Raw genomic sequence first — 23,522 nt, 5'->3', positions numbered from 1 at the left:
TGACTGCCGCGTGCTTTATGTGTCATTCTCTCTACCGGTGACAGAGTCAGAGCAAGTGCCTGATACAGAGGCTGGTGTTTATAAAAGAGAGCTTCTGCTCTGACCTACAGCAGCCCGGTTCCCCTTGTTCTCTATAAACAACACTTCTGACCTTCTTTGATCACCTGCATTAGCCCAGTGTCCCTTTCAGCTGTCATTCTCTCCTTGGTGGACCCCTTCCGAGACAATCATCAGGGTCATTCATTAGCTTCACAACTGCTCTTCTCTAAAGGCAGACACTACTTGATCCTCTTTAGCCCCGAGTCCTAGATATCTCTCGTGTTGTCTCAGAGATAGACTGTCTTTATATCTCCCATCGACTACCCAGCTCTCTGGAACTCCGACTGTGACTGATCATCAGAAACCGGTACCGCTCTACCACCTCAGGTCACTCAAGCTTCACAATCAGACATCAGTCAGGGAAACTCCGAGACGCAACCTACGCCCGAAATGACATCCCGACGCTTCTACGTTGAGACCAGCCCTGAGGGGAGGCCTCAGTTCGTCACTGTCAAGCGATCCCGATCCTACCATCACCACCGTCACTCCTGCGACTACTACAAGGTCAGCCGTGAAGAGTGGAAGACTCTTGTCAAGCAGAACCAGCAGCTTGAAGAGGCCAACCAGGACTTTGCTGCTCAGAACGAGACCCTGAGGGTGAGGCTCCATAACGCAGAAGCCGAGACTCATCGCCTATGCCATGTCGTTATCCCTCAGCTCAGGGACCAAGTCGAGCACCTCACGGCCGAGAACGAGTGCCTCCGTCGATCCATCGACAACTCTTGCGACTCTACATCCCGTAGCCATCGCGAATTGGATAATCTGCGGGCCAAGGTCTGCCGTCTGGAAAAGGAAAACAAGACGTTGAAGGACGAGAACGGTGACCTCCGCTACCGCGTGTGCCAGCTGTCCAAGCAGATCGACCAGAGCCTCAGCCGGCGTGTCGCCGACTTGACCAAGCAGATCGAGTACTGGACCAACCAGTCTAGCTTCTGGAAGAAGACTTACGAGGAGCTGCGGGAGCGCCATATTGGTCTCATCACTGTTGTCGAATCCAAGACGGAGAAGATTGAGGTCTACGAGGATATCCTCAAGCGGCGACGCGTCTGCTAATTCGATGGATTCCCCCTCCTTTTTTCTTTCTTCTCCCCCTTTTTCACCAGCACATCTGGATATCTACGGGACAGCAGCCGCGATGGAGTGGCCAGGCAGTCTGGATCATGACTGGCTTTGTTGGGATTGACGGCATCTTGCACGATGTCTTTATGCCGGCTTTGGTTTTCTTTTTTGGACATGCTATGTCTTTATCTTGAGGTGAGCAGCACTGCCTATGCTTGTTTCTCATGGCTAGTTGGCTAACACGCTGTGCTTATAGTTGGAAATACCCCTTTATGTACCGGGTTGGGACTTTGGATCTCATTCAGACTGGATCAACATTCACCACCCCATGATATCTTTCTTCTTATTCTTCCTTTCTTCACTTTACGTTTACGCGCTATGACCAATGGGTAGACGACGGCACGGCATGATGGATAGGATGTGTTCGGAAACAAGGAACTTATATGAACTAGGATAGGGAGGGTGGTCCTCCCACATTTATTCAAATCACCTTATACAACCCCACGAAAAGTGTCTCAAAGCAATTAATGCCGTTGGTGAACTTTCAATGTTTATCCACTTTAGTTCCGCGTGATAGTTTCTTTGTTCTTGTAAAGTTAAAGGTCATCCGGTGTCCAAGTCGTGATGGTTTAGGGTAGCAGTCAAAAGCACAATGTCTCGAAACACCGAGGTCTGAGGCACACACTCTGCCCTTCTGCAGGCCATATGTGACAAAAAGAAACAAACCATCCCGTCGGCTCTATACCCCTCATCAGTCAGTCCACTTGGCATCCTGCTGCAAGGTATCTCAGCATGGCCATGACGTGAAGTGGGACCACGAAACTGCGGTACAAATTCACAATCACAATAACAAAACAACAACGACAAATTCCCCCATGCTTTGTCACCCCGCCCGCCGATGAGTGTAACGGGAAAAACGGGCTTTGTCATCCAAGATGAGCCATCAAATTTGAAATTCTGCCTGCCCGAGGTGGAGGGAGGGGGGCGGAGGCGTTGCGCGCGATGCAACGCGATGTCCCGTGGTATCGCGCATCTGTACAATACCAACGGGGTCTCTTGACGACGACGACGACGCGAAAGGGATGGGAGGGGTGACGAGGCAAACCAAAGAGGGCGTGGCAAAGGGGAAAGGGGGTGTTTCACGAGTGATCGATAGAGGGGGAATGCTGTAGAAAAACTAGAAAAAAGGCAGCCACCCAGCGTGCAGCAGTTGAAATAGAAAAAAGTCCTATTTCAGGCAGAAGAGGGACTTTGTGGGTGATGGGGATTGGTCGCCTGACATGGGCGCCAAGGGTGTAGTTTTTGGGGGCCATGACGACGGAACCAGGCTGGCTGGTGACGACAATGAGGATGGATGGACGATAATAATTCACTCCCATGTTTGTTGCACAGAGATGTGTGAAACTGGAGGGGGAGAAGGGGTTTGAGAATACGAGGGCAGGTTTACGGTGAGAGTGCTGGCCTGAAAATGGATCATCATGATAATCGTGGATGTTGGATAGCGGTGGTGGGTGGGCAATGTGAAACACCCGACATCATGATGGATGGCGGCACTCGAGGTTTCATGGGCGATATCCTGAGTGGGTGCCAGGAAGACGGGATAGATAATCTGTAGTGGTGTGCGGATGGCCGAAAGAGAGGGTGTAGAGAGTGGGAATCTCGAGGGGGCATGACCATCACGAAGAGGTTGTAGACCCTGCCAAAGGACTATTCGCATGACCATGAAAACGACACCAACAAAGTCCTATTTTTTCCACTTTGACTCATGGACCTTGGCATTGACCCAATCCGCTCGTCGAGACCAGCCACGCAGTGACGAAATGTTTCTATTTTGCAACGTGCCCGCCAGTTCTGGCATGAGCTGGCAGTCAACGTGTGCACGATAGATACGCTTCCCATGGAATCGAAATCGCCAGCGGGTAGATCCGTGGCTTAGCGAGACGGATAAGCCTGGGATGAGGTTGAGGTGGCCATGGATCGAGTCAAGTCTAAATTACTTGCCCAGTTGGGAAATGCCATCGAAGGCTGTTCACCGAGGGGGCGCTTCCCGATGGCGTTTAGCGACCGTTGAGGGGGGACGGGACGCCCCATCCGCTGGGTAGGGGCTGGAAACTTGCCGTGCGCTGGCTTCGGTGAGGTCGCTCGGTAGGTCGGGTCCGGGGGCCACAAACAAGAATACTCGAAATTTGCTCCAAAATGACTGCATCCTCCAGGTCACCCCGTGAAGGGGACGCACGCAGGCAACAAACGAGGAACCGACCTAGGGCTGGAAACGTGGTAACGGGGCAATCTTGGCAGCGGGAGCGGGAATGCAGGGAGAGCCATGACGGCGGACAAGGGACACTCACTCATCTCATCTCAATCAATCAATCAATCATCCATTCCAGCCGAGGCCTCCTTGTCCAGCCAGGGCCGATTCAGCCCAGCAGTGCCCAGCCAGTCAGGGAGCACCCAGCCAGGCCGAGGCCACCAGAACAAAGGGGGCGGATACCGAAACACCCACACGCAATCCAAAACCATCCATTTCAGCTCCATTCCCACCCATTCCCGCCGTGTCAGAAATTTCTGATGTGCCCCAATTTTGTTTTGACAGGCGGCAAGTCCAAGCGTTTAACTTAGGTTGTGAGGCCCCAGATGCGGGAGGCCCCCCCCGGGCGGAAGCTCCCCCGGCCCCGGTCCCAAGCGACCGGCGACCGGCGGCGGGCGGCTTCTCAAGTCGCTAGGGTACCTAGGGATGTTAGACCCGACGGGACTTCCTGTCAACCTTCCGCCTCTCCACAGTCAGTCATTGAGGCCCTACCCAACTTGGGCAGTGCGTGCCCCCCCGCGATCTTGTCCAGATTCCAAAATTGCAGTACCATTTTGGCTCTGCTTCGTGATGCGCATGTGCTCTCCAGCTCCTGCAGCTTTCGTCATAGCTGGCCAACAATATCTCGCTGCTTCTCGGCCACTCCCGGATGCAAGAAAGACGAGCAGAGGAGGGGTCAAAAGGCAACCGTAGACGAACAAGGGGGGTCAGGCACTACAGGACTCGCCTCTGCGCGAATGTGGCCCTAGTCGCCCACCACGGGAGTTGAAGTTGGTTGCTTCTGCTTCTGGCGTCTGCGAAATCAAAGAAACTCCCATGTGCCGAACGGCTCGCATTGACGACAAGGAATGAGGCGCATCAGATCAGACACAGCCAACGGCCACCACGAGACAAGCCCGTGTTCGAGTTGAACCCTTCTTTTGTCAGCCTATGAGTCACTCAGATCTCTCGTCCAAGACTCTTGGTGCCTTTTCTGCGGCGCCGGCGCAAGATGCGGCGCAGGGTTGTAAGCTGGCGGTGACGGTTACGGGACTTGAGCCACGAGGAGGCGTGGAGCCGAGTCGGCCCTCATTGAATGATCAGCATCTTGCCCTCGCATTTTAACCTCTCAAGCATGCGAACCGGTTGCGGACCAGATCAATGCGGATGTGCCTCTGATTCTCTGATGATGGAGGGTGCGTTGCCGGGTAAACTGGCCATCGATATCGTGATGAAAGACGGGGGGCCAAACGGCCTGCTTCCTGGCACCCCTGTCAGTCAACGAGTGTGTCTGGCACCAGGATGCTGGTGGTGGTGATTGTGCAAGTGGTGATGGCAGCAGTAGTGCCACTCCCCTCCCGCATTGCTTTTGCTCTGCCCTTCCTTTCTTCTGCCTGGGCGTGGTTACGGTGTTGCACAGCCCCGGCATAGCCAATCAAGGCCCCTTTGCGCCGGCTCCGGGGGATCCAGGAACCAGGGAAAGGCCGAGGGCTTGTGAGGGCATGCAAAAGGCACTGAGGACCAGGAGAGCCGGCGGAGAAGCATGAGGGTTGGGAAGCGGACCCCGGTTTGGCAAGGGTACCGGTAGGGTAGAGGTGTGGGCGAAGTGGGCATTGGGCTCTTGCCAAGTGCCCCTTGGGCACTGATTCTGGTGCTGATGTTGGCGTCACAACGGCGCCTCTCTAGACATTGCGCAGGCCGCAGCGGCGGGATTGTGTGTTGACAAAGGTTGCTCAGAGCGCAAATGCGAGTGAGAGTGTGTGCGTGCGGCCCAGTTTCCATTTCCCGTGTCTTGTGAGCCTCCCAATCACGACAAGATGTGCCTCACCTCTCTCTCACTCCCTCACCCCTCCTCTGTTCCGTTCCATTCTTTGTTGGGAAGAGGAGGAGTCTCCTTCAGTCCAGACAGGCAGGGGCGGACCCAACCTGCAGCTGGCGGTGGAAGAAAAAGAGAGACAAAATGCCCACTCCCTCGGGTCCAGCCCATCGAGGGGCTGACTAGACCGCTGAGAATCTGAGGGTGCCACTAGAATGCTACCGGTAGCTGCCTCTTCCTCTCCGCCTCTCCGCCTTTGCGCGCCGTGATGTACCGAGTCTGCATGTGGGCAGGCAGGCAGGCAGCTAGCTGTCCTATCCTATTAGCAAACTACTTACCGATGACTCCCCTCCCGCCTTTTGTCGTGACCCGTGCCGTCGGCCCTGGGAGTAACAGAGGACAAGAGCGTGAATGTAGACATAGACATCCATGGATGGAAATGGATGAGAAAGCAAGGAATAAGCACAAGGCAGTCTTTGGCCCGTGTTGTTAGAGTAGCAAGGTGTGTGCGTACATAGTAATAGAAGGAGCAACAGTCATTTCCAGTTGCACCTTCCCTGCCTTGCTTTGCCTTGCCCTTTGCATTCCCTTCATCTTCCGCCCCCTCCACCCCCCATTCCAACCAGGCTTTTTTTTATTTTTTCCTCCCACACCCGAGTTTGATAAAAATCCATATCAACCCGAACACTTTTTTTTTCCCTTTTCCCCTGCCTGCACCCGAACTCATTTCCCTTTTTCTATCGCCCACAGGTTTTTATTCTCGACCTTTTTCCTCATTCCGTGTTGGAAAATTCTCTTGTTACTGCCCTCTTCAGTAACAAACTAACTCGAGTTGACCTGTCAAGTCGTCCATACCAAGACGTCACTCTACCCAGCTTTTTGCCTTTGTGGCCCCTCGCGCTCCCGCTCCCGCCCCTCCCACGGCCCTATTTACCGCTACAGCGCTTCTCCGCCAATTCGCCTGCCCGCGCGCTCTTATACCGCCTGCCAGACCTAGTCGTCGTTGGGCAGCGCTGCATCGCAGCGAACAGGATATCTCCAAATCACCCCAGAAAATACCTTCAAGACGGCTTCGGTTACTTTTTCCGTTCCTCTTTCCTCCTCTTCCTCTTGTCGTGTGGGCGATCGTGAACTGCCCCAAACCGACGCAATGCCGCTGCACCAGAGGACATCTGCTAGCCCGGTCAAGAGGAGCTCTTCCTCGGCCTCCTCCACCGTTTCTTCCAAGGCCCTGACTGGTGCGCACAACAACGCCCGGCTCTTCCCGCTTCCACCCACTGACCGCCGAAATCTAGTTCACGACTACGACTACTCATACGAATATGACTACGAGTCGGATTTGCGCGACGATCTTCAGAAGGCCAACACCGACCTGAACAAGGCCAACGCCGAAAATGACAAGCTCAAGAACACCATCGAGACACTCACCCGCAAGCTGAACGAGGCCAAGACCTCTCTTGAGCAGGCTAACCGCAAGGCTACCGAATCCAACGTTTCTTACCGCGAGGTCAAGGCCCAGCTCGAGGGCGCCCGCTCTGAGGCCGAGGTCCTCAAGGAGGACAACCGCCGTCTCAACACTGACTTTGAAGAGCTCAAGGAGGATAAGCGCCGCCTCAACAGCGAGTGCGAGGAGCTCAAGGAGGAGAAGGAGACTCTCAAGGAGGAGAACGAGCGTGTTAAGTTTGAGCACCATGACCTCGAGCAGCGCTTCATTGGTCTCACGGCCAAGCATGAGAATCTGACCATGCGCTTCAACGCTCTTAACAACCAGACGCCCACCTCTACCATGACGAGCCCCATGACGAGCCCAATGCCTAGCCCTCTCCCCGCTCCTCTTCCCGAGGCCACTCGCAAGCCGTCCCGGCCTTCCAGCAAGGCCTCGAGCAAGGCCTCTAGCAAGCCCAGCAGCAAGACTGGTAGCAAGCGCGAGACCCGCGAGGCCCGAGAGGAGCGACACCGCGAACGAGAGGAGCGACACCAGTCTGAACGCGAAGAGAGCTCCCGCGAGGAGCGCCCACGCGAGCATCGTCACCGGGATGAGCGCACCCGCGAAGAGCGCCGTGAGGATCGGGGACGACGGAGCGACAAGCCCAAGGACAAGGACAGCCGGCCCGATATCAAGGCGGACAAGGAGCGCTTGTCGAAGCGGTTTGATGAGCGTCCTGCTTCAGGACCTCGCCAGACCAGCTTCATCGAGCCCTGGGGACCCGGAGGTTGGTCTCGCTATGACGCCCCTTCCAATGACCTTGACGCTTACGGTCAAATGACAACAGGACGCAAGGCTGCCAGCGTCGTCTCTAGCCAAGCTACTTACAACGTGCCTCGCACTTCCAGCATCGTCAATGGTCACTTTAGCAGCGACAGCAGCACCTACGATGATGAGCGCTACGAGGATGGCTCATACCACGCGTATCCCATCCCGAACTAACCTCACTCACATTATTCTCTGATCGACCTGCATCTCGAAGGGAGGCAGGCGGTCCTGGCCGAATGCCAGTGACGGCCACTCTGGGAAATTACCAACCTTCCCGTGTCGCAAGTCAGAGCAAGACTCCTTCAGGATCTTGCCCACAAACAAGATTACCTTGGACACACCCCATGAGACATACATCCAAGGGGTGAGGACAATCCTAGCAAGTTGGGCTTAGTTGAAGGCCCACTATGCTTCTCTCCCAATCGTCACCGACAAGCGGATTCTGATTCCAGAAACTGACTCTAATACTCAATGGGGCAGGCGGGCATACGGACCGAGTCCACCGCCTTGACGCCATTCCTTTCCCCGCACCGCACGGAGTGCATATCAATCCATCCCCGACGTCGGTCGACATTTTCTACCGCACACAAATTTGTCTCTGTTTCAAACAACTGGACATCCATCCGCATTCCACTCAATTGCAGCATTGTTTTGCTTTGTTGGCTCTGCGGTTACATTACAGCCCTCAGTTATACTCGAGGTACCTGCTTTTCACATTATACGTTTTTACATACTCGCCATGAAGCTTTATCCGTCCATCACCGAGGAGCTCGCCGAGTGGGTGCAGCGGCAACCCGTCTTCTTCACCGGCTCGGCGCCAACCCTTGGCTCTCACATCAATGTCTCGCCCAAGGGCCTGGCTGACTCTCACTTTGCCATCTTGGGGCCGAACCAGTGCGCTTACATCGATCGCACCGGCTCGGGGTGCGAGACGATTGCGCACTCATATGACAATGGTCGGCTCTGCTTGATGTTTATGAGTTTCGGCGCAGCCCCTCGGATTCTGCGATTCTTTTGTCGGTCCAGAGTCGTCGAATGGGATGAGCCGGCCTTTGCCGATCTCGTCCGCCGCATCTCCCAAGGGAAGCGGTCAGCATTCGATGGCGCCAGGGCTGTGATTGTGGCGGACGTGTTTGAAGTTCAGACGAGCTGCGGCTTTGGTGTGCCCGGGTCAAGAGGGCCATCTATGATCGCGACTCGGCATCTGAGCAACCTGTAGAACAGGTGCTTCCAGAGGGTGTCGACGGCAAAGTGGACGAACTGGCCGTGTTTGAAGAGCGGCCCACTATGGATGCTTGGCTCAAGAAGAGAGTCGACAGCAATACGCTTCAAGAGTACCACAACGAGACCAACGTGCTGAGCATGGATGGTCTGCCGGGACTCAAGGCTGCTCGTCGAGGCGTGGGAGAGAGGTTGTGGTGGACAGACGCGAAGGCGCACGCGAAGAGGGTTCTCGCCCAGGGTGAAGCGATTGCGGTTGGGTTCATTGTTGCTGTGTTGTTGTACGTTGTCATGAATGTTGTGGGAGCGAAGACTCTTGGTCAGTTTTGAAGGCTATAGGACGGCGCAATGGGGTTTGGATACCAAAAAGTACAGTGTTGTTGGAGCGGAAAAGCTCCCGAGGGATTTCCTTTTTGTTATTGTTCAAAGATATCATGTTGTTTTTACTCATCTTGTTTCGATAGACTTGCTGTTTTTGCGTTTGCTACAAGTTTCGGGTTCAACAGCCCGAGTAGAAACGATTCCCCAATGTTAGCATAGGAGAGGATAGGATAGTAGTGGTAGTAGTAGTGATAGGATAGGATAGGATAGGATAGGATAGGATAGCCGTACAGATTTTTCATTCAACATTGTCGTTACTTTATCTCTGTGTCTCTTTATATGTTTCTGTCTATCTGCTCATGTGCACTGTAGTCCAAATGAGGTTGACATGCAGGAGTACGCCCTCGTGATATGTGAAACGCTGACCCGACAAGCCACACGGAGATGCAAATAACACACTGCAAGGAGAATACCCGCCCTCCCCCAAGGCTGAATTTAGCTCAACGAGCTATTCACAAGAAGCAACTAATCAAAGACGAGCGACATGCTGATCAGTTCTTCAGTCTGCACTCCAAACACCTCAGTCACAGGTCTTGGCCAATGACCCTCCCCAGGGTCACATCTCGAGCGGCCCAGCTGAAAAGGCTTCGAGCAGGGGGGGTTGACTGCCGTGTGGGCACGAGATGGTGTTCGTGAGGTGGCTTGCAGGGACTTGGGGTCTTTTTTGTGTGAAACGGCGGTGCGCGATTTGGGGATAGATATATATAGAGGGAGGTATACTCACATGAGGGAGTTTTGGTGGCTTCTTCTCTCACGACTGAATGACTTGCTAAACACAACTTCAACATGGGCGTCTCAAGGGCTTCTTGCGCCCAGATGTGGGGGATAGAGGAGAACTCGAGGGGATGGAGGATATGGCTCATCTTTGCAGTGTTTCGTAAGTACCTTGCCTGGGATGAAGAGTATGTATGCAGAGAACTAACTAGACACAGTTGGCCTGATTGTCAACTTCATCGCTGTCCTGGGCTGTCTCTCCCCCGCGACGCAGACGATCCATCTATACAAGCTCCAGCAGGATGAACTCCTAAAGTCGATCGAGATGGTATCTCAGAAATCTACCAAGTCCCTCGAGAACCCTCACCTACCTCGAGTTTGGTATTGGGGCATGTCAGGTCAGCAACACCCCCGTCTGTTTAAGAAGCAAAGCTAACGAGTTCTCAGGCGTATGTGACGATGACAGTCATTGTCATAAATCATTCCCACCGACCCTCTCCCTCGGCGCCATGGTCGACTCGTCCCTTCGTGCCTCCATCTCCAACGAAACGGCCCTCTCCTCAGCGCTTGCTCCATGGGCGAGTTTCATCCGCAGCTCCTCCATCGACGGCTCCTCTAAGACGGTGAATCCTCGTCTGCACACATCTCGCACAAAGTTTCTCTCCTTTTCACGTGCTTCTGCTGCGTTGGCTGTCCTCGCCCTGTTCACGTCGGCTGGCCTCCTTGTTGTCGCCGTAGCGTCACTACACGCCAGGTTTCGAGGAAAGGTGCGGCTGTGGATGCTGTACCTTGGTACCTTGTTCGATGGACTACTCTTACTCGCATCGGCCGTGTTGGCTATATATGCCATGAACGAAGGCCCAAGGGCAATCGTGCGTTACGCTGGGCTAGAGAAGCAAAACGAGCCAAGCGATTTCCTAGGACCAGGCATGTATGTGCTCGCGGCTGGGGTTCTAGTCAAGTTCCTCGCCATCGCCGGCGTCTTTATTGGATTCCTCCTCTTTGGCTTTATCTCGCTGGTGGTGTCATGTCTGGCAGTCATGTGTGCCTGCGCTTGTCTTGCAGGAGGAGCGGAACGAGGGCGGTACTACTGTCAATATTGTGGATGGTCGTCCAATGTACGACCCTATAATGGTTGCTGTCCGAGCTGTCAATGGTAGTGAGTCGACAGTCCAAGATAACATGTCATATGTAGTGCAGAGTAAAGCATTGTATACCTGTGCTCGATTCCTTCGATCCTACTTAGCGTGTTCTAACTACTGCTACTACACCCCCAGTAAACCAGCCTGCATATGTGCCGGTGCGGTCCGCTTGGAGTTGCCGTCGTTGAAGATCGATTCTCCATCGGAATCCCCGTAGCTACCATGCTTGCTTGCAATGAATGGCAGCTTCGTCTGGGAAACGGACGCAGCACATTGAGTTGCTTGCCGTCTTCTCGCTCAACAAAGGCCAATGTCTGCTGTTTCCTTGCCTGCAACTTGTCCATCTTCTCTGAACGAGCTGGATCTACAGCGCGGGCTGTGGTCGGCGGTGAGCTCAACGATTAGCGGCGCTGATCGTGACGGACGTCGCCTCGCCGTGCTGCTCGCTAGTATCTGTCTGAGATGCTCGAGAAAGGTTCATATAGACTCCTCTTGGCCTCAGCCGCCGCCGTTTGTTGCTGTCGTGGCAGCAGCAGCAGTAGCACCACCGCTACCGCCACCCTCCTTGCTGGCTCCCGAATCCTTTGCCTTGTTGCCTCCACCTCGTGCGCGTCGGCCCCGGCCGGACGACTTCTCCGACGGGGCCGGCCCGGAAGCTCCCGATGCTGCAGCCGTGTTCGCCGGCTTCTTGTCCTTGCGTTCCAGAACCTGCACCGTACCCTGCGCAACCGTGATGGGGCTTGACGTGACTGCCTTTACGAGACCCTCGTGCTCGGCAAAGTCCACATAAGCGAAGCCCTTGCGCTTATCGATCTCCACAAACGTGATGGTACCAAACACTTCGAGCGATTGCTTGAGAAGTGCTTCGGTGACGCCCTGTGAGGGGTTGGCGTGCTTGACAAAGCCACGAGTAGCGTCTGCAGAAACAGTTGGGGGCTTCTTCTGTGCGCTTCCAGACTTGTTAGAGCCACCCTTAGAACCGCCAGATGCATTGTTTGCCTTTGACCCAGCAGCCTGCGCCTGTGCAGGTGCTGGCTGGGATGTTGTGCCCGTTGGAGTTGCTGGTCGTCGGGGCTCGACTTCAGTGCTCTTCTTCTTGAGAAGGACGACAGGCGGGTTCGGTGTGGCCTGAGATTGGCTTGGCCCGCCCTCCTTGTCCTTGCCCTTCTGTTTTTCATTGTCCTTGTCTTTTTCCTTCTCCTTTTCCTTGTTCTTCTCTGAGTTCTTTCCACCTCGAGTCCTACGACCTGATGGTTGAGACTTGGAGGCAGCTCCAGAGGCACCTCGGCCCTTCGCAGCTGGAGGGTGTGTCTCTGTAGATTTGACGGGTGAAGCCGGTCTCTCGGTAGTGGTGCTTGCAGTCGCAGGGGGCGTTGTCTCCTTCGTCGTTGTCTTTGCATCTGCTTCAGCCTTGGCCGCATCCTGACGTGCCTTCCTATGAGCACTGCCAGGACTGAGGCCGAGGTCGCGCTGAAGAATCCTAGCAGCGGCCAAGATACCTGCACGCCGACTCTTGGGCGCCGATTCCTGAGCGGCGCCATCGCTAGTCGGCTTCGCGGTCGTGGCCTTGGAAGCTTCCGCGCTCTGTTCAGTGGAGGCCTTCTTGGTCAGGATCTTGACTGTCTCCTTGGGGGTCTTTTCCCCCTTGGATTCCCTCGACTCCTTGCCCTTCTTCTTGCCCGACTCGTCGTCCTTCGAGGTACCCTTGCCCTTTCCGCTCTTGGATTCTCCTTGTCCGTGCTTGGCGTTCTTAGAGGAGGCACCGTCTTTAGCCTTGTTTGCCTTCTTCTCCTTCAGGTACTCGATAAGTGGTGTGGTTGTGACCTTTGTCTCTGCTTTTCCGATATCATCGCCTTCTTCGCCCTCGGCGTTCTCCTTTGGCGGCGCAGGGTTTGCGAGATCCTCCAGAAAGGCCATAAACTCGGGGTCCTGATCAATGGTTCCTTGACGTGCGTCGGTTCGTTTCTTGTTACCTGGAACCTTTTTGTAGATGGCAAATTCAACCGAGGGAGGTCCAATTAGCGATGGGTTAGTGAAAGTAGCTTTGGCATCTTCCCAGACAGCAGTTCGAACAGCATCGTTTAAAGCCATGATGTCGTCTTTCCTCATCACGTGGACATAAGCGCGACCTGGTCGAGACGGCTTTGAAGGACTTGGAACAGCTTGTTAGCGAACAAAACAGCCGATTGAGGAACTGTGGCATACTCGGTGGAAATCTTGCCTGGGGCAAAAGAAAACCAGTCAACCCTTCCCTTGCCCAATTCCCAGGCGTTTCCAAGAATCGACACAAACTCTTCCTGCGTCATCCCTGGGGGAAGACGGCGAATGACGAGCTTCTCGCCCTCATTGTGAGCCTTGGTTTTGGCTGGCTTAGGGGCGTCGCCTTCATTCGCTTTCTTCGTCATGATTAGTCCAAGCCCAATCAATTCTTACATCTCACTGTAGAAATAATCCCACCTTGTTTGCCTCAGTAGATCTCGCACTCGAGCCTCTTCCCCTGGATTTTCCGGGCCCGCTGTTGTCGTGCGAACCCTTTCCCTTTGAGACAAGTCAGATACGAGCGACTCCTTGAATGAGCGACATGGATGTATCACTCACCTTTGTGGTTTCCGAGGTCTGACTCGGCGGCGCCGGGAGAACCCCGTTTGCCCGCCGAGACAGGACTTGCGGTGCCTGAGTTGACATTGCGCATGCCGCAGGCCGTCTCTGGTTCTGGTGATGGGCGCTGATATTGACGAGGCCGAGTGGCTAATCAGCCAGGAAACTTGTAAGGCTTGATGAGTCGCGGCCTTGGGCGATGCCCCGCCAAGCAGCCAGTGGGGCGGTTTTGGAGGATATGCGATTAAAGAGGGGATCTCACGTGCGGGCTGGCGTTGGCAGAGGAGCGATGTATTCAGCAGGTGCTTTGATGTCGCATGTGCTTCAAATATTTTCAAAGATTTCAAGCGTAAAATATCTGTGTCATGAACTCGGAGAAAACACTCTGTAGCTCAAAGCAACCTCGATTCGTCTGACTTAGAAACAGGCGTTCCTCAAGGCCCGAAGATTCTCCGGCGTTTCACTATCGCACCCCTCCATTATCTAAGCCCCACCCCCATTCGTTCCCGTGTCGCCTCAAGGTACCACCACATCGCCTTGCAGCGCTGGGCTGATATATATTCCCCCCTCCATATCCTCCCCCCGACCTTTTCGCGACGGGGCATGCCTGAATATGGCTGCAAGTGTACCTCGACCGGGCCCCGCGAACCTGGGGCCCAATGCTGGCCTTGATGAGTGGTTGGAGGAGGCGAAGCAGTGCCACTACCTGCCTGAGAGGGCCATGAAGGAATTGTGCGAGAAGGTCAAGGAGATTTTGATGGAAGGTGAGGAGTGGTGCTTGGGTGTGCCCAGCGCTTATGGCTGACCCGGCAATCCAGAGTCCAACATCCAGCCGGTATGCACCCCTGTCACCGTGTGCGGCGACATCCACGGCCAGTTCTACGATCTCCTCGAGCTCTTCCGTGTTTCTGGCGGTATGCCAGGCGAGTCCAACGTGCAGGCGCCAAAGACCGCAACCACAGTCATCACCTCGGACGATATCGAGCCGCCTACCGAGATCACAAACCCCAAGCTGAGGAAGAAGATAAAGGCTTCAGGCGATGGAGCGGCGACGAGCGGAGCTGAAGGGGAGGAGGGCGAGGGAGACGACGCCGAAGAGGACCCCGATGCGACGGTGGCAGACCGCTTAGACTCTGGAGTTGCTGTTACTGCGTCTTCAAGTCAGAGCGCCGATACCCGATATATCTTCCTGGGAGATTTTGTGGATCGAGGATACTTCAGTTTGGAAACCTTCACATTACTAATGTGCTTGAAGGCCAAGTGAGCTTCACAAGATGCACCTCTCATGTTTCGCTGCTCACATCTTCAACAGGTATCCAGACAGAATAGTCCTGGTCCGCGGTAACCACGAATCGCGGCAGATTACTCAGGTCTACGGATTCTATGAGGAGTGCCAGCAAAAGTATGGCAACGCCTCGGTCTGGAAGGCCTGCTGTCATGTCTTTGACTTTCTTGTCCTCGCCGCCATTATCGATGGCGAGATTCTTTGCGTCCACGGAGGGCTGAGCCCCGAGATTAGGACTATTGATCAGATCCGAGTGGTGGCTCGAGCCCAGGAGATCCCCCATGAGGGTGCGTTCTGTGACCTTGTGTGGTCAGACCCCGAAGATGTCGAAACATGGGCCATTAGCCCTCGCGGTGCTGGTTGGCTGTTTGGAGACAAGGTAGCGACGGAGTTTAATCATGTCAACGGCTTGAAGTTGATTGCTCGAGCCCATCAGCTCGTCAACGAAGGATACAAGGTATGTTCCTCCTCTCTACTGACTGAACCCTATTAACCATGAGCAGTATCACTTTCCAGAGAACTCGGTGGTGACTGTGTGGTCAGCACCCAACTACTGTTACCGCTGCGGCAACGTTGCATCTATCATGGCCGTGGACAAGGATCTAAACCCGAAATTTAGCATCTTCTCGGCTGTTCCTGACGACCAGAGGCACGTTCCGGCGAACAGGAGGGGCCCTGGTGATTACTTCCTGTGACGAAGGGACGGTATACGCATAACGGAAATTAATGGCAATGGATGGCTTGCATGTAGAATAGCATAGGGTCACGATACCCATGGACTTGTGGTGACATCAGTGGGAATGGATGGGTACGGTTTCTGGGTAGAGTCGTTATATTAAACTATGATCATGTTGAACAACATTATTTGACATGAATCTATCGTTGGTTTTGATGTGTTGATTACTTATGATAAGTTTGTGGTGTTGTGTTCCATCATTGGATATGCTATTTCTGTGATAGTGAACTTTTGGCAGGTTTTATCCTAAACCACATCTACCACGAAAATGCCAAAACCAAAAACGACAAAGGGAAATCCAATCCAAGTCGCCATCCGTGGCTGGATTGACTCAACTACATTCGAAAATACAGAGACGAACCAAACATGGCAAGATGAACTTCTAAACAGCGCGCCAAAGCGCTTCACAATCTATGAACCGATGGCGCTTCTGCCCACGGGCAGCTTCACAAACATACCCTGGACAACCACGTTGCAAGGTGTCGGCCAAGACGCCCGTGAGCGGCTATGGTCTAGGATCCTACAAGAGCTTTCAAGACAGGCCAAGGAACCGTTGACTCACCTCGCGGTGAACGAGGGTATTCCTCTGCACAAGGCTGAGGATGGGGCAGAAGAGAATGTGCTCAGAAGTCCTAGTGGGCTTCGCACTTTTTACGGAGACTTTGGACCAACATGTACATCGATAGAGGGACCATCTCAACAGGATTTCGACAGGACGCTTTGGGTATCGACAAAGCAGAATGGCATCTTCCAGACTTGGGCACCCAGATGGACCATGTTCAGCCGAGGAAACGTCAAGGAAAAGGCGAGGCTTCTGGATATGGGAGACACTGTGAAGGACGGAACTCGGGATGAGAAGTGGGCAGTCGACCTCTACGCAGGAATTGGCTACTTTGTCTTCTCCTACGCCCGCCTCGGAATGAGAGTCCTATGCTGGGAGATCAACCCTTGGAGCGTGGAAGGTCTACGACGGGGCGCCAGAGCAAACGGGTGGAGCGTACGAATCGTCCAGGGCGACGACCTGACGCTTCCGGAAGAAGAGATCCTTAGCGGTGGGGAGCAGATCGTCGTGTTCCTGGAGAGTAACGAGGAAGCTCTGCGGAGGACCCAGTCGCTACAGGCTCAAGGCATAGCACAGGATATCCGACACATCAACTGCGGCTTTCTGCCCACGAGTGAGCCGACTTGGAGGCATACATGGGACATGTCGGCCCCGTCCAGTGAGACACGGCTGCATCTCCACGAGAACGTGGGCGCCAACGACACTGAGACAAGGCGGAGTGAGATACAGCGCATCTTTGATGGCTGGGGCGAGAGCACAGGGCGGGCGGCAGAGGTTGAGCATGTCGAGCTGGTCAAGACGTTTGCGCCAGGCGTCTGGCACTGCGTCTTTGATGTCCGTGTTTACAATATCTAGCTGTTATCATGTATCCCAAAACAAGTTGTTCAGTGCAATTCATCCGTCATGATATCATGCGCCTCTCTCCCCACGCCTCGCTCCCACTACACCTCTCTCGCCGTCGAATGAGTAAAATACAATTTCGTGTCTATCATCTACATGGCCTCTTAAGCTTGTCGTCGGAACTTTTGTGGAATGTTGGATTCGACGATGGCGAGCTTCTGCATGGCCTCGAGCCTCTCCTCGGCGTCTTCCATCTCGTCGTGCTTCTTGAAGTGCTCAATGTCCTCGGGGTGCGTAAGGTCCTCGAGCTTTGTGTTCTCATCGTGGTACTTTTCCCAGTGATGGATCTCGTACTCGTACTCATCGTCACCGTGGTGGCCGGGCCCGGTGCCCAGATCGGGCAGCGTCTTTCCAGCGCCGACATAGTCCATCCACTCCTTGCGGCTGACCGAGAAGTCGGCGTCAGAGTCGAGCAGGCCCAGCAGGATTTCGAGGACCTCGTCTTTCTGCTTTTGCTCCATGCCCTTGTTCGAATCGTCAAAGAGGCCGTATGTGCGCATGAGCTCGGAGGCTTGCCACCAGCCGTCGCTGTTGAAGTCGTGGAGGGAGAAGAAGGAGTCAGGGTCCCAGCCCTGTACGTGATGCTCCTCTGTAGGATGTCAGTTTGAGATCCTCTAAGCGTATGGGATGAATAGAAGCATACCCGCCATGTGCCTCGTCATCCAGTCTGCGTTGGCGTCCACTATGGGCTTCTGAGAATGGGCGCCGCCGTGGGCGAGCACCGAGGTCGCAAAAGCGACGCTGAAGAGGGCACTTGGGCGCATCGTGAGATGATGACTGGCGCGTCGAGGACCGAGGTGCAGCAAGAGGCTCGGAACTTGCGGCTTGGGGAGGCGACGCAGACACAGAGGCAATTGACGATATGGACAAGTTGGCGACGGCGTGGCTTAAAGGAGATGCTGAGTAGAGGGACGGGGATACCTAGCCCGACAGCGATCCTGGCTCAAAGTGGTCTGGAGCTGGCCACTGTCGTAATGGTGGTGGAGGTTGCCAGGGGCGCACGCTGTCGCTTGGTGGGGGAGGCCACTGAAAGCTTAACTGCTACGGGGAGGAGATACGCTGAAGATGCTTGGCTAGGACGTTTTCATCTGCTGGAATTTCGACGTTGGAGGATGGTATGGAGGAGGAACTTTTAACATCTCGAACAGTAGCTTGCGTCCACTGCGTATGTTTTAGGGAAACAAGCACACTCGACGTTCTGGCTTCATATTTATCCGTATTCTATCATTGATGTCTCTCGATTAAGCAACTCATTTGTCTTGCCAAGTGATCGGCATGCTCATTAATTTGGTGGGGGAGGTGAATAGCTGGCATCTTCAATGAGATCCTTGGAGATAGTGGTCCCGTGACCAGGCGTCAGGAGTGACTGCGGCGCTACGCGTCTCAATCTCGTATCGCGTCTCCAACTTCAAACCTCGATCCTCATCAAGCATCTCACAAGCACGATCTCCGCAAACGTCAAGATCATCACCATGAGTCGGCAAATTGAGCAGGCGTTGCTCTCATTGATGCCGACATACGGCTCTGATCTACCACCAGCTCTTGTGGAACTCGCAGGTTCACTGCTTGCACAGTCCCGACTTCATGCAAGTACCCTCAAAGCTGAGGAAGAGATTGCTAGGCTCTATGCTTGTGCCAATATTGCGTGCGACCGGTATGATCTCTGGTGATTGGCAGACATCTTCAAAGCTTACAATCATAGACTTAAAATCACACTCGATCTTCCGCCCATCGAACCACGACCACCCATTCCTCCTCGCATCTACAAGCGACTCTATGGCCATCTCGACAACATCCTCCCTAATAGCGCCACAACGCCTGGTAGGGCTGCATCAGGTCGGGTGAGGACACCAAGCTCGAGATTTCGGGATGCTGGAGGCTCACCGGCATCTGGGTCACGGCCGTTGCCCTCTCGGGGGACACCCACAAAAGATCAAAGCCTCGCCCAATTTCGAACCCCTTTAAAGGGGGATACAGGCACACCGACCAAATCTACGGGCAAGAAAGAAGCCGTTTCGTCAGAGCATGCTCTTCATCCATGGATAAAGCCTACGACTCGATTCTTGTGCGAGGAAACTGATCACAAGAAACTCGCGCCCACGATTTTGGCTGGTATGGAGGCAATCGTCACACCGGGGGGCCGCAGAACCGAGGATGAATGGGTTCTGAAAAATGTGACAGCCTTGTTTGCTGCCATCTACTTCTTTGTCACAATGCGTGTTAAGGCCCTTGCATCAGGGGAGGCTATCGACCGAGAAGGCTATGTTCCACTTCGCAAAGAGATTCTTGCTCTACTTACCCGAGCTCGCAGTGAGGTCTCTGTCAGGGGTTTGGATGAAGACGAAGCTTGGGATGGGTGGACCAGTCTGAAGACAAAAGAGTTTGACGACGCTGTTGCTCGTGTCAACGAAAGAGCATGGCTCACCGAAGACTGGTATCAAGGTATCGCGGATGTTGTCAAGCTGACCCAGCGAAGCCAACTTGACGACGTTGAGATGCTCGACGAGGAGACCATGCCCAAGATGCAGGTCAAGAAGGCAGACACTATGTTTCAAGACAAGTACGACTTGCTTAGCGAAGCTAAGCGCGCGGATTTCATGCACTTCAAGGAAGATATGCTCGCCAGGATTGCTCTATTGACGACAGCGGGCGCTGCCATGGAGGTAGATACAAAATGAAGGACCAAGACCTGCTTTTGGCCACAGAATTATACACATATCGAAAGCTCCCCTTCTATCTTTGGGACAGGAATACCCGTCAAAACTTCTTCAAATCACGATATCTTTTAAAAGGCTGGTCGGGTCTGGGTGAGGAAACCAGAGGGAGCGACAGTGGCCTGGTCGTTGTCGCCGAGAGGAACTCCGGGAGTGGCAGCAAAGGTGGGGATCTCACCGGGAGCGTCGTTGGCACCAGTGGGCTGCTCCTGGCTGTCATCGTCACCGCCGGGGAAGTTGCCAGCGCCGTTTCCGGGAGCAGCGCTGAAGGTAGGGATGGCACCAGGAGCACCAGAAGGAGCGTCCTCACCACCACCGAAGCCGGCGCCGGGAGTAGCGATGAAGGTGGGGATGCTGCCTCCGGGAGCAGTGCCGGGGAAGCCACCCTGGCCGGCACCGGGGGTAGGGACAAGCGTAGGCGCGGGAGCGTCGGTAGCATCGCCACCGGGGAAACCGCCGAAGCCAGCACCGGGAGTTCGGGTAGGCTCATCCTCGGAGCCGCTGTGGTGACCGTGACGACCACCGTGGCGACCGCCGAATCCGGGGAAGCCACCGAAACCTCCGCTCTGAGAAGGGAAAGCGGGAGCATCGCCGCTGGGGAAGCCGCTGGGGAAGTCACCGAATCCCGCGCCGGGAGTCTGGATGGGAGCCTCATCGTCGCTGCCGCTACCAGGGAAGCCACCGAAGCCGCCGCTCTGGGTTGGGAAAGCAGGAGAATCACCGCTGTCGCTGCCGCCGGTAGGGAAGTCAAAGCCAGCGCCAGGAGTTTGAGCAGCGTCACGGGCACCAATGTCGCCGAAGCCGCCGGTAGGGATGATGGAGTCGTCTCCGCTACCGAAGCCGGCACCGGGAGTCTGGATAGGGGCATCGCCGCTGCCACCGCTGGGGAAGCTACCACCGCCACTGGGGAAGTTGCCGCCGAAACCAGCGCCGGGGGTCTGGATGGGGGCATCGTCGCTGCCGCTGCCGGGGAAGTTACCGAAGCCACCGCTGGGGAAGCTACCGCCGCCACTGGGGAAGTTGCCGCCGAAGCCAGCGCCGGGGGTCTGGATGGGCGACTCGCCGTCGCCGCCGGGGATAAGACCAGTAGGCAGGCTACCAGAATCACCACCAGGGATGATACCAGTGGGCAAGCCAGTGGGAAGACCGCCAGCACCACCACCAATGCCGCTGGGCAGACCAGTTGGGATGCCACCACCGAGTCCGCTGCCAGGGAAACCACCGGGGAAATCTCCGAAGCCCTGAGGACGAGGGCGAGGGCGGGCCATGGCCTGGGAGGAAAAGGCCAAGGCCAATGTCATAAGTGAGAGGACAGCCATTGTGATGGAAGAAGGAAAGATGAGACTTGAAAATTTGAAGGAAAGGGGAAAAGATCGTGTAAGAGACGGATCACAGATGCCGGCAACTGGATGTCTGGTGTTGAAAGAAAAGAGCGTGTGAAGGTGGCGATGAAGAGAATGGTAGAAGACGTTCAAGACACCAGAAGGACGGCCATTTATATCTGATCAACTCCAACATTCTACATCAGGGGATCGACATGTTTCTCACGACTCCTGTTCCGTGATTCGGAGCCGCCGTGTGTGTTACACACTGACAGCGTCAATCCCGGCTTCGATGGCAAGCTGATGGTTTCACTCACAAGCCTCCGACGACATGGAATTGGGGATGGATTCATCCAGATTCGTTCAAGTCGCCCTGTGCTCATGAACCCCCTGGCGATCAGTGCCAGGATCCACTAACATCTGCTTGGCGGAAGATCTAGCGGACTGGACTAGAGAAAAAGCCCGATGCTGGTGTTAAACATGGACGGGTTTCGAGTTGAGGGACGCGGCGCTCAGCGCATCGGCATGTGGGAGGGATGACGCGGCTGATGTTTGCCAGGGCGCGTTTCCGTCAGATGTTTCCTTGCTGCTACAACGGCAAGGGGGTTCATCACGAAGCTCTCCGTCGTTGCGCGTTTCAGAATTCGGGGGTGGGATGCTTGTTCTTTGAGTCAGGACGGGGCTCGATTGGTGTTTCGACCGACAAGCCCTGACCAGGTCCCGGTTTTCTCTTGCCAAAGGTAAACTAAACTACAACCTCAACTCGACATGGAAGACGCTTTGTGGATATTCGCAATCGATGGTGTGACTGGCACTTGGTCCAAGAGATGGTTCTCTCCTGGATCTTGCATCTCGATGGCACCATTCTTGACCACCTCTCCTACATTGCTCACTAGCCCAGCTTTCCTGGCACAAAGGGATGTCCCGCGCTCAATCCTCCGTCGACGGCCCATGCCTGTCCGTTAACGTAACTGCTCTCATCACTACCCAGGAAGAGGGCGACCCGGGCAATCTCGTCCGCGTGGCCACCTCTCTTGGTTGGATTCAACTGCCCAATCTTCTTCTCGTTGCCCCGTGCCCTGGCCGCCTGGTAGACCTCGGCCGTCATGCCCGTTTCGATGAGGCCGGGGCAGATGGCGTTGATGCGCACGCCCGTCCCCGCGAGCTGGAATGATATCGTCTGCGCAAGGGACACTACCGCGGCCTTGGAGGCGGAGTAGGGAGTGGAACCGGCGTTGGAGCGGATGCCGGCGACGGAAGCCGTGCCAATGATGCTGCCTCCAGGCCGGGGCTTCTCGGCAGATGTCTTTTGCATGGCCGGTGCGGCGTGCTTCGCAGCCAGGAAGACGCTGGACGGATTCATTAAGCTGATGCCCGCTGTGGAGCCAAAATGCGAGATGAGACATACCTTAGAGTGTTTGTCTTGAGTATAGACATGAACTCCTCATCTCCAAACTCTGTAAACAATGTGGTCCTGCCGACGACGCCTGCGTTGGCAAAGAAGACATCTAAGCGGCCGTAGCGTCCAATCGCATCTTGGACCACCTCCTTGACCTTTGACTCGTCTGCGGCGTCGAAGCGGCGAACGTGGACCTCTACCTTGGGGAATGCGGCGGTGATCTCTTGTTTATGAGTTTCTAGATGTGTGTCATCGAAGTCGCAGAGATACAGGGCGCGTGCTCCGCTCTCTGCGTACTGGTGGGCGGTGGCACGGCCAATGCCCAGTGGTGAATTGGTGCCTATGAGATCAGTGTAAGAGATGAGTGGAATAACCAAGAGTTGAACACATACCTGTGATGATAATGACCTTGCCCTCGACGCGTAGCTTGCTGGATCCGGGAGCTACCTTGCTGATTGGAGGGAGGAGCTGATTGCCAATGGCCTCGATGCGTTTCTGAGCTTTGTCTGACATTTTGAGATGATTGAATTATACAAAGTGATACAAGAAAACAAAGATGAACTTATAATGAATAGATTAATGGGTTTTCATGGCAACTCGGTCCCTCATCATGACCCTAGAGCTCTTGGTGAAGCCGGGGAATGTGGGGCGAAGAGGGGGGCCGCCCCGGAGCCGAGGCTCGGGAAATTTGGAGCTGGGGGGAGCTCCGATGTCACGTGTGCCTCTGCCTTCCCCTTTAGTCATGGACTTGGAAACAACAACCTTAGGCATCGGAACAACATCTCGAGCATCAAGTATCATGGCTCATCATCAGGGATCTGTCGAGTTTCTCGTCCTCCAAGGCAAACGAACCCCTTTCTGCGCGGCCACTTGCGTAAACGCCTGACCCACTCTCGCATGATTGCATCAGATCGGGCTGCCGGTAGCCAAATTGTTTGCTTCTCGAGTACTCGTTGATTGCGCGAGACAAGGGACTCTTTCCTGCCTCCCAAGCACTTGGGGCAAGCTACCGTTCCTGTGCCGACGGACCATT

The 23,522-nt window shown here is 54.9% G+C and overlaps 12 protein-coding genes across 12 annotated transcripts; 7 read left to right on the top strand and 5 right to left on the bottom strand.

The window, feature by feature from the left end:
- Nucleotides 1-489: 489 nt before the first annotated feature.
- On the top strand, nt 490-1,152 carry MRS44_000371 (uncharacterized protein; the record flags this gene model as incomplete). Its single annotated transcript, XM_046281421.2, has 1 exon — nt 490-1,152. One exon carries the CDS (start codon nt 490-492, stop codon nt 1,150-1,152), a length of 663 nt encoding a protein of 220 aa, XP_046129504.2.
- A 5,259-nt stretch (nt 1,153-6,411) lies between these two features.
- Nucleotides 6,412-7,689, top strand: MRS44_000370 (uncharacterized protein; the record flags this gene model as incomplete). Its single annotated transcript, XM_065624007.1, has 1 exon — nt 6,412-7,689. The coding sequence occupies one exon, from the start codon at nt 6,412-6,414 to the stop codon at nt 7,687-7,689; it is 1,278 nt and encodes a 425-aa protein (XP_065479736.1).
- Nucleotides 7,690-8,254: 565 nt separating this feature from the next.
- Nucleotides 8,255-9,066, top strand: MRS44_000369 (uncharacterized protein; the record flags this gene model as incomplete). The annotated part of the gene is made up of 2 exons (XM_065624005.1): nt 8,255-8,675; nt 8,735-9,066. The coding sequence occupies 2 exons, from the start codon at nt 8,255-8,257 to the stop codon at nt 9,064-9,066; spliced, it is 753 nt and encodes a 250-aa protein (XP_065479735.1).
- An 837-nt stretch (nt 9,067-9,903) lies between these two features.
- Nucleotides 9,904-11,378, top strand: MRS44_000368 (uncharacterized protein; the record flags this gene model as incomplete). Its single annotated transcript, XM_065624004.1, has 5 exons — nt 9,904-9,994; nt 10,050-10,229; nt 10,279-10,853; nt 10,897-10,990; nt 11,191-11,378. 5 exons carry the CDS (start codon nt 9,904-9,906, stop codon nt 11,376-11,378), a joined length of 1,128 nt encoding a protein of 375 aa, XP_065479734.1.
- A 93-nt stretch (nt 11,379-11,471) lies between these two features.
- Nucleotides 11,472-13,064, bottom strand: MRS44_000367 (uncharacterized protein; the record flags this gene model as incomplete). Its single annotated transcript, XM_065624003.1, has 1 exon — nt 11,472-13,064. The coding sequence occupies one exon, from the start codon at nt 13,062-13,064 to the stop codon at nt 11,472-11,474; it is 1,593 nt and encodes a 530-aa protein (XP_065479733.1).
- Nucleotides 13,065-13,081: 17 nt separating this feature from the next.
- Nucleotides 13,082-13,658, bottom strand: MRS44_000366 (uncharacterized protein; the record flags this gene model as incomplete). The annotated part of the gene is made up of 2 exons (XM_065624002.1): nt 13,082-13,369; nt 13,572-13,658. 2 exons carry the CDS (start codon nt 13,656-13,658, stop codon nt 13,082-13,084), a joined length of 375 nt encoding a protein of 124 aa, XP_065479732.1.
- Nucleotides 13,659-14,184: 526 nt separating this feature from the next.
- MRS44_000365 (uncharacterized protein) lies at nt 14,185-15,551 on the top strand (the record flags this gene model as incomplete). Its single annotated transcript, XM_046276866.2, has 4 exons — nt 14,185-14,335; nt 14,390-14,831; nt 14,884-15,313; nt 15,360-15,551. The coding sequence occupies 4 exons, from the start codon at nt 14,185-14,187 to the stop codon at nt 15,549-15,551; spliced, it is 1,215 nt and encodes a 404-aa protein (XP_046129509.1).
- Nucleotides 15,552-15,860: 309 nt separating this feature from the next.
- On the top strand, nt 15,861-17,009 carry MRS44_000364 (uncharacterized protein; the record flags this gene model as incomplete). The annotated part of the gene is made up of 1 exon (XM_046272445.2): nt 15,861-17,009. The coding sequence occupies one exon, from the start codon at nt 15,861-15,863 to the stop codon at nt 17,007-17,009; it is 1,149 nt and encodes a 382-aa protein (XP_046129510.2).
- A 149-nt stretch (nt 17,010-17,158) lies between these two features.
- Nucleotides 17,159-17,818, bottom strand: MRS44_000363 (uncharacterized protein; the record flags this gene model as incomplete). Its single annotated transcript, XM_046272214.2, has 2 exons — nt 17,159-17,643; nt 17,698-17,818. 2 exons carry the CDS (start codon nt 17,816-17,818, stop codon nt 17,159-17,161), a joined length of 606 nt encoding a protein of 201 aa, XP_046129511.1.
- A 708-nt stretch (nt 17,819-18,526) lies between these two features.
- On the top strand, nt 18,527-19,732 carry MRS44_000362 (uncharacterized protein; the record flags this gene model as incomplete). Its single annotated transcript, XM_046271215.2, has 2 exons — nt 18,527-18,708; nt 18,757-19,732. 2 exons carry the CDS (start codon nt 18,527-18,529, stop codon nt 19,730-19,732), a joined length of 1,158 nt encoding a protein of 385 aa, XP_046129512.2.
- A 107-nt stretch (nt 19,733-19,839) lies between these two features.
- MRS44_000361 (uncharacterized protein) lies at nt 19,840-21,087 on the bottom strand (the record flags this gene model as incomplete). The annotated part of the gene is made up of 1 exon (XM_046274011.2): nt 19,840-21,087. The coding sequence occupies one exon, from the start codon at nt 21,085-21,087 to the stop codon at nt 19,840-19,842; it is 1,248 nt and encodes a 415-aa protein (XP_046129513.2).
- Nucleotides 21,088-21,982: 895 nt separating this feature from the next.
- On the bottom strand, nt 21,983-23,002 carry MRS44_000360 (uncharacterized protein; the record flags this gene model as incomplete). The annotated part of the gene is made up of 3 exons (XM_046278752.2): nt 21,983-22,439; nt 22,499-22,829; nt 22,882-23,002. The coding sequence occupies 3 exons, from the start codon at nt 23,000-23,002 to the stop codon at nt 21,983-21,985; spliced, it is 909 nt and encodes a 302-aa protein (XP_046129514.2).
- Nucleotides 23,003-23,522: the final 520 nt, after the last annotated feature.

The sequence above is a fragment of the Fusarium solani genome (assembly GCF_023522795.1).
Source record: "Fusarium solani strain SB1 chromosome Unknown bctg00000000, whole genome shotgun sequence".
NCBI classification, from domain to species: domain Eukaryota; kingdom Fungi; phylum Ascomycota; class Sordariomycetes; order Hypocreales; family Nectriaceae; genus Fusarium; species Fusarium solani.
This window is presented reverse-complemented; position numbering and strand designations above follow the sequence as displayed.